The 13,966-nt window shown below is 32.8% G+C and overlaps 1 protein-coding gene across 1 annotated transcript in view; it reads right to left on the bottom strand.

Moving 5' to 3' along the window:
• The window catches only part of LOC306852302 (calcium-activated potassium channel subunit alpha-1a-like), an 83,345-nt gene that overhangs the window by 46,464 nt on the left and 22,915 nt on the right, over window positions 1–13,966 (bottom strand). Inside the window, exon 3 of the mRNA XM_079389015.1 lies at window positions 2,616–2,677. Within this exon, the coding sequence (XP_079245141.1) occupies window positions 2,616–2,677 (62 nt within the window). The remainder of the gene's footprint in view (window positions 1–2,615; window positions 2,678–13,966) is intronic.

Below are 13,966 nucleotides of genomic sequence, written 5' to 3' on the forward strand. Positions count from 1 at the left end.
CATCTCAGATTGCCTGCAGGTGAGTAAATTGAGCAAATTTTCCTTTTTTGTGACGTATTCCTTTAAGATGACAAAGTGTCCAGGATCACAGCACGCAGTTCAGTGTAAATCTATCCGCCACAATGTCATTTCATACATACTAAATTGTATGTGTATTTAACTGAAGTGATGCAATTAGGTTTACATTTACATTTAGTCATTTGGCAGACGCTTTTATCCAAAGCGACTTACAATTGGGGAATACAAAAAGCGATTAATCTTGAAGAGGCAGTCAGACAGAGGAAGTGCTCGTAACACCAAGTCTCAGTCATTGTTCAAATAAGCTAGTAAGCGGAGAGAAAGATAGAGGGAAAGAGTTTTTTTTTTTTTTTTTGAGTTTAGGATGAAGTCGAGTACTGCCGAAAGAGATGAGTTTTCAGTTGTTGCTTGAAGATTGCCAGGGATCCGGCGTTCCGGATAGGGGTGGGAAGATTATTCCACCAGCCAGGAATGGTGAACGAGAATGCTCTGGAGAGTGATTTTGAGCCTCTCTGTGATGGTACCACAAGGCGTCGCTCACTAGCAGATCTCAGACTTCTGGAGGGGATGTAGGTTCGTAATAGTGAGTGGAAGTAGGAGGGTGCAGAGCCTGTGGTAGTTCTGTACGCAAGCATCAGTGACTTGAACTGGATGCGAGCTGCCACTGGTAGCCAGTGCAAGGAGATGAAGAGAGGTGTAACATGCGCTCTTTTGGGCTCGTTGAAGATCAGTCGTGCCGCTGCATTCTGAATCCTTTGTAGAGGTTTGATTGTGTTTGATGGCAGACCAGCCAGAAGAGTTCTACACCAAGATTTCTGACCGATTTCTGGTTAATTTGGTTTCCTTATCATTTACACACTCTCATGTCTTTCCAAACCTGTCAGTGACACCAAAAGTAATTGGTTCTCATGTGTCTTGTAACCGATCGAAACACTGCAAGTGGAATACTATTTGAGAACTCAGATTTTCAGCAAATAATTATTTAATATACAGTATGAAAAATACATAGTGCACAAGTCAAATAAACTTCTTTATAATGGAGCTTGATGGCATCTGTCCGCTTTAACCTTCAGTGAATGGAAAATAACTCCATGTAAACTATTGTTTTAATGAGTTCTGAAGCTCCAGATGATCTCTGACAGATGCACCTGCTGATGTTTAATGTAATGACCAGTTCTGCTTTAATTAGTTTATTCAGAGGAGAAACTGCATCCGAGAAACAAACTGCTCGCTCTCATGATGCCCGTGGCGTAACCGGTTGTGTCATAACGCTCTTCACCTTTATGAGCTCGCTGATGTGTGAGATGTTTGATGACGTCAGTTTGACCCCTGAAACAGCGGAGGAATGATGCGGTGATGCTCTCATGCTCTAAACCCTCTCTCTCTCTGTGTTTCTATTCCTAAATCTGTCTGTCGAAGCCCAAGGGACGATTCCTTCCGCCTCAGTCCCCATCGCTTATTCATGGAGGGCCCACAACTAACTTCTGAATAGGGATAATGTATCATAAATGTTTATTCCAGTATTTTGCATTTTATATATATATACTGTATATATATATATATATATATATATATAAGACCCATGAAAACCATTTAATTTTTCTCAAATTCAGTGTTTTCCAGTTAATTTTTTTTTTGCAATATGTATTAATGGTTTTATTCAATTTTAATACTCAAAAATTGTACCTCATAAATTTAATAATTTTAACAAAAAAAAAAATTTAAGATCTAAACACCAATAGCACTCTATAAAATGTTTTATTTGTTATCTTTTTTTTCTTTTCTTTCTTTCTTTTTTTTCCAGAAATTCATACATTGTTTTATGAAATTCTGTGATTTATGATTTAATACCAGTGTTATTTTAGTATCTTTGACATACTATTATAGTTTTTATTAATATTGTTAATAAAATGCTATTATTAAACAAAATTACTTTTGTTTTCAATTTTTATTCTAATTTTAGTTAAAGTTTTAGTAATTTTGCTATTTCTATCATTTTTATTAGGTTCAGTTTTACTGTATATATGTCTACATAGTTTTCATTATTTATTATTTCACTTTTAGTTATTTTAGTGCATCATGTTAAGCTAAATGAAAATGAGAAATGTTGTCTAGGCAGCTGGCCGAAACAAATAAATAAATAAATATAAATTTTAATGCATTTCAGTTCAAATTAGTTTTATTTCAGGTGACACATTTTTGATGGTTTTAGTTTTAGTTATAAACTAAACTATTATAGTAACTATAATAACCCTGTTTAATACAAATGTATTATTCAAAAACTTGGTAATCAAATGAATGCATGAAACTTTAACAATTTAATTAATCTTTTAGAATGTAATCAAATAAAATTTGAACAATTTCTTTCATTTCAAAAGCTTTTTTAGACTAAATAAACAACAAATCGCTGTCAAAAGGTCCAGAATATTCATGCTTAATTTGAACAGACTTTTATTATTCAATTTAAAGCATGTATTATAGTCAACTATCGAGGCTTATTATTTGCATTGCATGTTTTATTGCTTGCATTTGAAAGTTGGTGGATATTTTTGAACCCTGAAAGTAAATGCACAGCAACGAAATAAACATATACTTACTTGGAGGAGTCGATGAAGTAAATCACAAGCGCTCCAATGCTCAGAGCGAAGACAAGCACCACCTGAAACACACAAGACAATACTTTAAATCAAACTCAGTGCTCTACTGTCGATTAGCATTGTTTGTAAAAATGCTTAGCTCGTGTGTGTGTGTGTGTGATTCCAGCTGAACTGGGACGTTGTTCTCATTAGTCAGTGCGTCCTGCTGGCAGAAACCCATTTTAATCGGAAGATCCTGATGAGATTTGGGCAGGAATTGGATGCTGTGTAAACATCAAGCCACCAGGACAGGGGAAAAAAACACTTAAAAACCATCAGATTTCACATCTAGCTTTAAAGAAACGGTTCAGAGAGAAGGAACATTCTGTCATCATTTGCTCATGTTCTTCCAAATCTGTCTCGCTTTGTTTTGTGGAACACAAGAAGAGACGTTTAGTAGAATGTTCACGCTGTTCAATCCCCAAAAGAGACATAAAACACCATAACAGAATCATAAAAAGTCTTCTGAAGCCATATGAAAGCATTGTGGAAGAAACTTAATCCTGAAGGTAAATCATTTTAATAGTCAAATATTAAAAAAAATATATGAACTACTAATGTTTAGGCTTAGTACGTTTTTTTTGTTTTTTTTTATAAATAAATTAATATTTTTATTCAGCAAGGAAGCTTCAAATTGATCAAAAGTGTCAGTAAAGACATTTATAATGTTACAGTAGATTTCTGTTTCAAATAAATGCTGTTCTTTTGAACTTTCTGTTCATCTGTGAATCCTGACAAATAAAATGCATCACAGTTTCCATGTTCCACTGTTTTCAACATTGTACACACACACACACACACACACACACACACACATATAGGTGCATCTCAATAAATTAGAATGTTGTGGAAAAGTTCATTTATTTCAGTAATTCAACTCAAATTGTGAAACTCGTGTATTAAATAAATTCAATGCACACAGACTGAAGTAGTTTAAGTATTTGGTTCTTTAGGCTCACATTTAACAAAAACCCACCAATTCACTACCTCAACAAATTAGAATATTTCATAAAACCAGTAAAAAAGCATTTTTAGTGAATTGTTGGCCTTCTGGAAAGTATGTTCATTTACTGTATATGTACTCAATACTTGGTTGGGCCTCCTTTTGCTTTAATTACTGCCTCAGTGTGGCGTGGCATGGAGCTGATCAGTTTGTGGCACTGCTCAGGTGTAATGGAAGCCCAGGTTGTTTTGATAGCGGTCTTCAGGTCATCTGCATTGTTGGGTCTGGTGTCTCTCATCTTCCTCTTGACAATACCTCATAGACTATCTATGGGGTTCAGGTCAGGCGAGTTTGCTGGCCAATCAAGCACAGTAACACCATGGTCATTGAACCAGCTTTTGGTACCTTTGGCAGTGTGGGCAGGTGCCAAGTCCTGCTGGAAAATGAAATCAGCATCTCCATAAAGCTTGTCAGCAGAAGGAAGCATGAAGTGCTCTAAAATCTCCTGGTAGATGGCTGCGTTGACTGTGGACCTCAGAAAACACAGTGGACCAACACCAGCAGATGACATGGCAGCCCAAATCATCACTGACTGTGGAAACTTCGCACTGGACTTCAAGCAACATGGATTCTGTGCCTCTCCACTCTTCCTCCAGACTCTGGGACCTTGATTTCCAAATGAAATGCAAAATTCACTTTCATCTGAAAAGAGGACTTTGGAGCACTGAGCAACAGTCCAGTTCTTTTTCTCCACAGCCCAGGTAAGACGCTTCTGACGTTGTCTCTGGTTCAGAAGTGGCTTGGTAGCTCTTTTCCTGAAGACGTCTGAGCGTGGAGACTCTTGATGCACTGACTCCAGCTTCAGTCCACTTCTTGTGAAGCTCTCACAAGTGTTTGAATCAGCTTTGCTTGACAGTATTCTCAAGCTTGCGGTCATCCCTGTTGCTTGTGCACCTTTTCCTACCCAAATTCTTCCTTCCAGTCAACTTTGCATTTAATATGCTTTGATACAGCACTCTGTGAACAGCCACAGCTTTCAGTAATGACCCTCTGTGACTTACCCTCTTTGTGGAGGGCGTCAGTGTTCATCTTCTGGATCATTGCCAAGTCAGCAGTCTTCTCCATTATTGTGGTTTCAAAGAACAAGAGATACCCTGAATTTATACTGTAGAGATGGTCATTAATTGAAACTCAAATGTAAATATTCTAATATTTTGAGATACTGATTTTTGACTTTCATGAGCTGTAAGCTCTAATCATCAAAATTAAAACAAAAAAACTTTTGAAATGTTTTACATGTAATGAATCTAAAATATATGAACGTTTCACTTTTTGAAATAACTTACAAGAAAAAAATGAACTTTTTCACGACATTCTAATTTATTGAGATGCACTTGTATATATATATATATATATATATTTTTTTTTATTATTATAATGATTCATGTTTAATAATTGTTTTGTAATGGATTATTTAATTATCATTATTCTAAATAATTAAATAAATAATTAAATACATAAATTGAATAATTAAAATCAATATCATAATTTTATATTTTGAATTAATATTGAAATTAATATTTTGAATGCGTTTTATAACCAATTACTTATTTACATTTTAATTTTAGTTAAAGATTTTCTAATTTAGTTGTGTTTATCAGTATCATATTTCAGTTTTAATAATTTCAGTTCATAAAGTTTAATTAAATGAAAACAACATAATTACAACTATAGAATAATATATACTGGACTCCGTTTAATCTTCATTATTCTTTATATTAATATTAAAAGCATCAAAAGTAATTAAAATAAGCTTGATATGCTATTTAATAATAATTCATTACATTTATATAGCGCTTTTCTGCTTTCCTAAGCACTCAAAGCGCTCTACATTGTGAGGGGTGGTGTCTATATCTCAGATGTGTATGAAGAAAGTCATTCAGGTTTGGAGCAACATGAGAGTGAGTAAATAATGCTGAAGTTCATTTCTGACTGAATAATCTCTGAGAGAGCGGGTGGCAGTGAGGCGATCGTGAGCAAACAGGTGTGTGGATGACCTGCTCTTCCTCTCGCTGTGAGCCTCTCATGCATTTTGAATGAGCAGCTAGATTATTTTCCATGAGGGGAAATGCTATTGTCTGTAAAGCACTGAATCGCTCATACTGAGAAAACACCTGCATGTATTTTTAATGGCCACTCACACACAGAAGCGTCCCGCTGCTGAGTCCGAGTCAAAACAGTCCCTCAAACGGCAGATTTTAAGAGTCTGATCCATGCACTCATGCTTTGACCCATCTGTTTCCATGGTAATGGGCGGCCCTTCGGCCCGTGTGACCAGCAGAGGGAGCATCTGATGCTCACAAACTACACAACAAACCCACAGCTTCAGAGAGAGTTCAGTCGAAACAGCTTCAAACCTCACACCAGCGCAGAGCACTCACATACTAGGAGCATTTTTATTATTATTTTGAATTTATAGCTTTAATTGTTATATTTATTATTACACATTGTAATTAGCAATATTATTTACAATTGCATTTGATTAATTATTTTATTATTATATTTGAAAGATTAATTGATTATTAAATAATTACAATTTAATAAATGAACATGATTCTATTATTATTATTATTATAAATCAAATATTTCTGTTTCAGATCACAATACGTACAGAATACAGATATATATATATATATATATATCTTCGAGATATTATTTTATTTTTTATTTATTTATTAAAGTATTTTATGTAATATATTATATTTTAATATTAGTTCAATTAAAATATAATCAAATGAATTATTCAAATGAAAATAAGGATTGAAATGCAATAAGTAAGTTTTTAATATTTTATTTTATTTCTTTTCAAGTAAAGGAAACTTTATGGTTTTCGTTTTGTGGAAATGTTCCGTCATTTAAAATTTAAATATTAATAATCTATTAAATAATTTCAATTTAATAAATTAAAATTAATAGTAATGGTAGAAATATTAATAATATATCATAAATTAGACATTAATAGTAATATTAATGAAAAACAATACTTTATATAATAGTATATAAATCATCTAAATAATGAATATAATAATCTAAATTTGTTAAATAAATAAATGGGGTATTGGGATTTTTTTGGTATGTTTTATTGTTGTTATTATTTTAGTTGAATTGTTCTTTTCAGTAACAATAGAAGTGTTCAATAAATAGTCTATACAGAAATGGACTTGACTGTGACAACTAGCCCCGGTCGTCTCTATAAAGGTATAAAATGTGAATCAAGTGCATGTGAATAATTGAGGATTGGACTGGCCTGATGCGATGTATAATGCAGGAGTGAGCTGTGTGTCTAACATGAGATCTAATCTGCTGTCTGAAAGTGAAACTGAGAGTTGTGTGATTTCTAATCGCTGACTGACTGACAGCAGACGAGGAGAGGAGCGTTTACTACAGCTGCAGGGGTCAGAGGTCACGCCGGTGCTTTAGAAAACTGACTCCAGACTGTACAAGGGTCATTCCTGCTGTCAGACCCCATCATATACAGCACACTGGACAACACATGACAAAATCACATTAGTTAGTTAGATTTCATCACAGCAAAGAAATCATTTCACTATAAATAAACAAACATATATGCAATTATCAATATTATTTCAATTAAATATAAATTGTAATAATTACTTATTAATTACATATTTCTATATTTTATCTAATAATTAATATTACGTAGTAAATGGTAGTAAAAATCATATTAATAGTATAATATAACATTATAAAATATAATTTATTATATTATATAGAACAGATTTATCTCTCATTTATAATTAATATTAATAAAATTATATAAATCTAACTCTAAATATAATTTATGCATTAAAAAAATATTTAAAATTACATATACACCTCATTAATAACTAACATTAATTGTAATATTAACAGTAAATAACATAATTTATATAAATACAATAAATATATCTAAATATAGTTCCAGAGTTCAGTCTGTGCTGCAGGAAAGATTGCATCAGGTTCAGAATCTACGTCATGAATAAAAATAAACAAATCAATAAAAAAAAAAACACTGGAGAATGAACGTCACATGAAGAAATAAGATTCATGATTTCACTGCCGGTGTGTGTCCTTCAGAGAGGAAACAAGGGCAGGAGACGTGTGCGTGTGTGTGTTTGTGTGTGTGTGCGTGTGTGTGTGCATGTGTGTGCGTGTGTCTGTGTCTGTGTGTGTGTGTGTGCGTGTGTGTGTGTGTGTATGCGTGCGTGTGTGTGTGTGTGTATGCGTGCGTGTGTGTTTGTGTGTGTGTGTGTGTGTGTGCATGTGTGTGTGTGTGTGCATGTGTGTGTGTGTGCATGTGTGTGTGTGTGCGTGTGTCTGTGTCTGTGTGTGCGTGTGTGTGTGCGTGTGTGTGTGTGCGCGTGTGTGTGTGTGTGTGTGTGTGCGTGCGTGTATGTGTGTGCGTGCGTGTGTGTTGACACACTGATGGACTGTCACTCACGGCATCACAATATTTCATCTTCATCTGACCAACAAACCATCTGAGATCTGCACCATTTCTGTCATCTTTCCACGCTTCTCTGTGTGCAATAATCTTTAAACAGGACGAAGTTTAAAAACTCACATCTATTAGCTCTTAAACAACCATTCAAGTTTCCAGCACATAAACACATTTCAACTGACTCTTATTAGGAAAACACATCAAAACTAATGATTGCATCATGCTGCACGCAGACGAATGCAATTTTATGCTCATCCTGTACTGTAAATTATCAATGCCTCCTTCAGTAAGCTATTTAAAAAAATAACTATTTAAATCTAAATGTAAATCTGTCATTCTTCATATAAACACCAGCTGGAAGTGTAAAATGTCTGATGCTCCAATAATGTTAATCGTTATTAAACTAAATTATTGTTAACTAAAACTAATATATATATTAATTTTAAGGCAACATTTCTCATTTTAATAAATAATTAATCAAATCTACATAGTTTAAAAAATAAGGAAAGTAACAAAAACAACAAAATTACACAAAAAGTAACTAGAATATTTGTATATTTAATAATTGAAATGTAATTATTCTACTACACTGAATTGGATTTTTAAATATATTTTCTGTTTTTCTATTCTACACCTTTTTGTGTAATTTTGTTGTAATTTTTATTATTTTCTTCAATTAAAAAATATATATTTTTGAGGTTTTATGACAGTTTTCACAGACTGTTTAATCTATAGCTGAGCATGAATGTTACTGTTAATATTAGTTCATATTAATAATTAATTTTAATATTTAATAATTGATATTTACTAATTGTATTAATATTTGAAACGGGATTTAATGTTTTAATTTATGTTTTTTACTTTAATATATCATTATTAAATGTTAACATTAATGTTCAGATCAAACAAACTGTGAAAACTGATATTAAAGAATTAAATAAATAACTCAAAGGCCAGCCCTAAACAAAACAACAAACCACTTTGGCCAGTTTCTCATTCATCTGAGCAGCTCTAAGAGCGGTAAAGGCTAATAAAGGTTGAGCTCGTTATGGATCAGATGCCTGACGCTCGATTCTGTCAGAAATGTGGCTTGAATACAGCAGATACAGAGAGACGACAGGAGCCTGAACTTCCTTCATCTGTCAACAAACACAAGAGAGAGAGAGAAAGTATTTACAGCAGCTAGTGAATTATTGAAAGCGCTCTTCATCCTCCTCATCCTTGCAGTGCTCTATAAATGAGAAGCTGTAGTAAAGAGAGGGAAATGTCACAGATCTTCTGTTCAAGTGCTCTGTGAAGGATGGAGAGCGTTAGTCACCGTTACTCTATAAATTATAAAAGCTGTAAGAAATATCTCTGTGATCTCATTAGTGTTTGCAGGTAATCATGTGTAGTTCTAGAAAACAGAAACACAAATATGAGTTTGGAAAAACACTGATACATATAATACGAATGGAAGGACAAGTTTCTAAAGTGTAGCTACATGCCTATGTACAATTCGCTACATTTTCGAGAATCCTGTTTAGGCTAACATAATACTGATTTCATAAAAAAAAAAAAAATTATATATATATATATTCTCAATTTGATTACATATATTAAATTATTGAATTTCAAGCAAAATATGTAATTGTTTTGTGAATTATGTTTAGGCTGTAAAACAGAATCCTGAATTCGTAAACTGAAATATTAAAATCTTAAATAAAATAATGATTAAATTCGTAAATATTAAGTATAATTCATACAACTTTTGTGAATACTGAGATCAATTAGACATTTATAGACATTCATTCGGTTCAGTGTGATAGAAATCATCTGAACAGCAAACTGTCATTTTCGTCAAAGAATTGCTAGAAATAAATAAATGATAAATAAATAAATAATATAATGTAAAAAATATTTTGTCAAAGCAGTAACAAAACAGAAAATAAATTAAAATCAACTAATAAACTAAATAAGATAAAAAAAATAAACTAAAACTAAAATAAAACAAATAAATCAAAATTAATATAACAACTTAAAAAATGACAATTAAAATTAAAAAATAATGTATGAAGAATGAATATGAACTGCAACAAAAAAAAAACATAAAACATAAAAAACTAAACTAAAATAATAAACTTTAATAATAACAACAACAATGATAATAAAATAATAAGAAATAGTTTAAAAGCTGCAAACCAAGAAGCTAATATTGGCTGATAAAATATTGATGCCAATATTTCATTCCAAGTTTCGAAGATATCATTCATATTTTGGTCTTTTAAGGTGAAACTCTATCAAACATCTGCATATTCAAACTCGCCACAATCAGTCACACAACAAAAAACACAGTTATTGAGTCTAATATGATGCAGAAGCAGAATCTGAGTGTAATCCAGTGCTGTGATGTAACGCTCTGATGATATTTTGTGTACGAGACTTTCATAACGAGGGTCTGGGATCGAGGCGCCTGCTCCGCTAAAAACCCTGCGCATGTGGAAGAGGACAAAGAGGATTTTCAGTCTCATCTCCTCAACGACAGCAGATTATTTCATCTCTTTCTAGCAGGTTCTGATACTCCCTCGCTTTAACCAGCGGTGTAAACACTGACCGCATGACTTCACTTCACCTTCATGATGGAAATCTGTCACCTTACTAAAACATACATTCACTTAGCTAATTAAATCAGCTGCAAAATAAAATAAAATAAACAATCCAAACCTGATGTGATTTTACTTAATAATAAATAAAATATATTTCAAAATAATAAAATAGAATAAAATATAACTTAAAACAGTCCATTTCAAAGTCAAAGTTTTAATGTTTTTGAAAAAAATATGTTTTGCCTACCAAGGCTGCATTTATTTGATCAAAAATACAGTAAAAACTGTAAAATTGTGAAATATTATTACAATTTAAAACAGCTGTCTTCTATGTGAATATATCCTAAAATAGAATGTATTTCTGTGATGCGCAGCTGAATTTTCAGCATCATTACTCCAGTCTTCAGTGTCACATGATCTTCAGAAATCATAATAATATACTGATTTACTGCTCAACAAACATTTCTGATTATTATCATTGTTGAACACAGTTATGCTGCACAATATTTTTGTGGAAACCGTGATACATTTTATTTTTCAAGATTCACAGATGAAGAGAAAGCTCAAAAGAGCAGCATTTATTTGAAACAGAAATCTTTTGTAATATTATAAATACCTTTACTACCACTTTTGAGCAATTTAGTGTGCCCTACAGTTATTAATTTCTATGAATGATCAGGCAGATCCATCAGCACTAGCAGCTCTGTAGACTCTCTGGTTCTAGAAATACCTGCTATCATTAATGAATCTGGATCAGAGTCTGTCCAATATAGATCTCTGACCTGTGCAGGAGTCTGGAGAACACTTACAGTACAGCGTGTGTGTGTGTGTGTGTGTCTGTGTGTGTCTGTGTGTGTGTGTGTGTGTGTGTGTGTGTGTCTGTGTCTGTGTCTGTGTGTGTGTCTGTGTGTGTGTGTGTCTGTGTGTGTGTGTGTGTGTGTGTGTGTGTGTGTGTGTGTGTGTGTCTGTGTGTGTGTGTCTGTGTCTGTGTGTGTCTGTGTGTGTGTGTGTGTCTGTGTGTCTGTGTGTGTGTGTGTCTGTGTGTGTGTGTGTGTGCTCACTAAGCAGGACAGTGAGTTTGTCCCAGCAGAGACAGAACTGGAACGACCTGCATCTCTTTCTCATCGGTGTGTTTCCGACTGGGTCAATCTGACGAAAAAAACCCGTCTGGGTCACATTTAATTTACATTATATTTCTCATTCATGCTTTTTGCAGATGCTTTCATCCAAAGCAATGACTTGCTTCGCATTAAAGAACGACATCTGATCAGTTCGTGCATTCCCTGGGAAGCAATCCCATGACCTTGGAGTTGCAGTTTTTAAATGATCATATTTTGCATGAAAAAAAACTACACCTCTTTTCTGCACGGCACTATGACTTTCCTGATTCTGTTTTCATGATCTAAAACTGACAATGGAGGTCATGTATAAATAGGAAACTTAATTTTATTTAAAATAAAATTATTTATAAGAGTAAATGGAACCGCAAAACTAAATTCAAAATTTTTCACAGCATTATTTTGACTAATATTCATTTATAAATACAGGTTTCATGTGTTTTATTGTCAGAAATCTCAGACATTTCCTGATCTAAAACTTACAACTCACTAATGCTAATGTTAATCCATAAATATAGGTTTCATATTTGTTTTTATTTTTAGAAATGTACAAATACATGTAGAAATGACAAAAATTGTAAGCAAAAAATTAAATTAACCCTTGTGCAATAAAAAAAAAAAGTTACACTTAGGTCCATAGTGGACAAAAATGTCCATGTCAAAAAAACGGTCATAAAAATTTGAAGCTTGGGAGCACAGACTTATAAGTTTGGTCTCATTTTAAAGAAGACCCATGTCAGATTATTGTTGAAGTAAAAAAAAAAAAGTTTGAAAAGTGAAACCAAAAAAATGTAATAGAAGTTTAAGTTTAAGTTGTGTTCCAAATTTGAGGTTGATATCTCAAAAAATAAGCTTTCAGTAAAATTTTGTTTGGGTGCAGTACCAAATCTTCCCCATTAGATGTCAGCAAAACTCTGCTGCTGATTGGATTTGTGATTCTTTTACAGCACAGTTTTTCTCTCTCAAATATTACAAGAACACACATGCACACACACACACTCTGACATCCATACCAAAACACCCACACAATTATAGCTGCATTATTTATCCAACTGGCTCTATAATATGCAGAAGCAGAAAACAGGAATAAAGGGAGTTTGCTTTATAGGCCAAACCTGAAAAAAATGGCACCATCTGGTAAAAAATAGTAAAAAGTTACATTTTGAAGCCTTGCCAACAGAATGAAAGCCTATTAACTAAAATTGCATCATTTTACAGTTAAACAGCACTATGATTAAAAATAGCAGTTTTAATGGGCGCTGAGAGGAACTATTTTTTGTACCTTTTGTAAAACATATTTATTAAAGGAAATGAGGGTGGAATATTACAATTCCAATAAAAATACACACCTGAGCCAAAATGTATGCAGTTAGCATTAACACAGGAAAAATGATCAAAACAAAAAAAACCTAAAATGGATAAAAATGTCCATAAGGTTGCACAAGGGTTAATCAAGATGAACACAACCTTATTTTAAAGTAAATAATAATAACACTTTAAGACAGCATTATTAATCTTAATTTCATTATTATTAGAAGTATTATTAAAAACGAGAACTTATCATATTTAGCATATCTGCACCTATTTCAGGAGCTTTCTTTCAGGAGTTTGTGTGATGTGACTCTGACAGGTGATGCAGATAAATCATCCGCCGCTGTCAGATTCAGCTCAGCTCTGATTCCATTCCCAGAATTCCCTTCTGCGCTCATCAGAGAACAAATACACAATCAGCATAATAAATAATAATAACCTGCTTAATGATGAATCTATGGAATGGAATCTTCTGCATGTGACATTTATCATCACCTCTGAAACAAAACGATGTTTTGTTTTTTAATTAGAGAATGATTTCAGCTAATAAAGTATATACAATATCAACGCATCAGCAACATCTAAACCATGTACAAAATTTGTTTTTGAAATAGTTTTCACTCAGGAATTGCTCGTAAATTTCATAAAATGTAGCCCGATAATCTTTGTTTTATTAACAACTTTAAATATATATTTTACAGCACGTAACAATTCTGAACAGACATCACAAATCATACAGAACAGCATGAAAAGTTTAAATTGTTACCACTATTTTTAGTATTTTTTAATAACACTATAAAATAAGTTTGTATTAATATTGGTTCATTTTATTATTTTTATTAACTAAGACTAAT

Source organism: Barbus barbus (assembly GCF_936440315.1).
Source record: "Barbus barbus genome assembly, chromosome: 32".
Taxonomy (NCBI): Eukaryota; Metazoa; Chordata; class Actinopteri; order Cypriniformes; family Cyprinidae; genus Barbus; species Barbus barbus.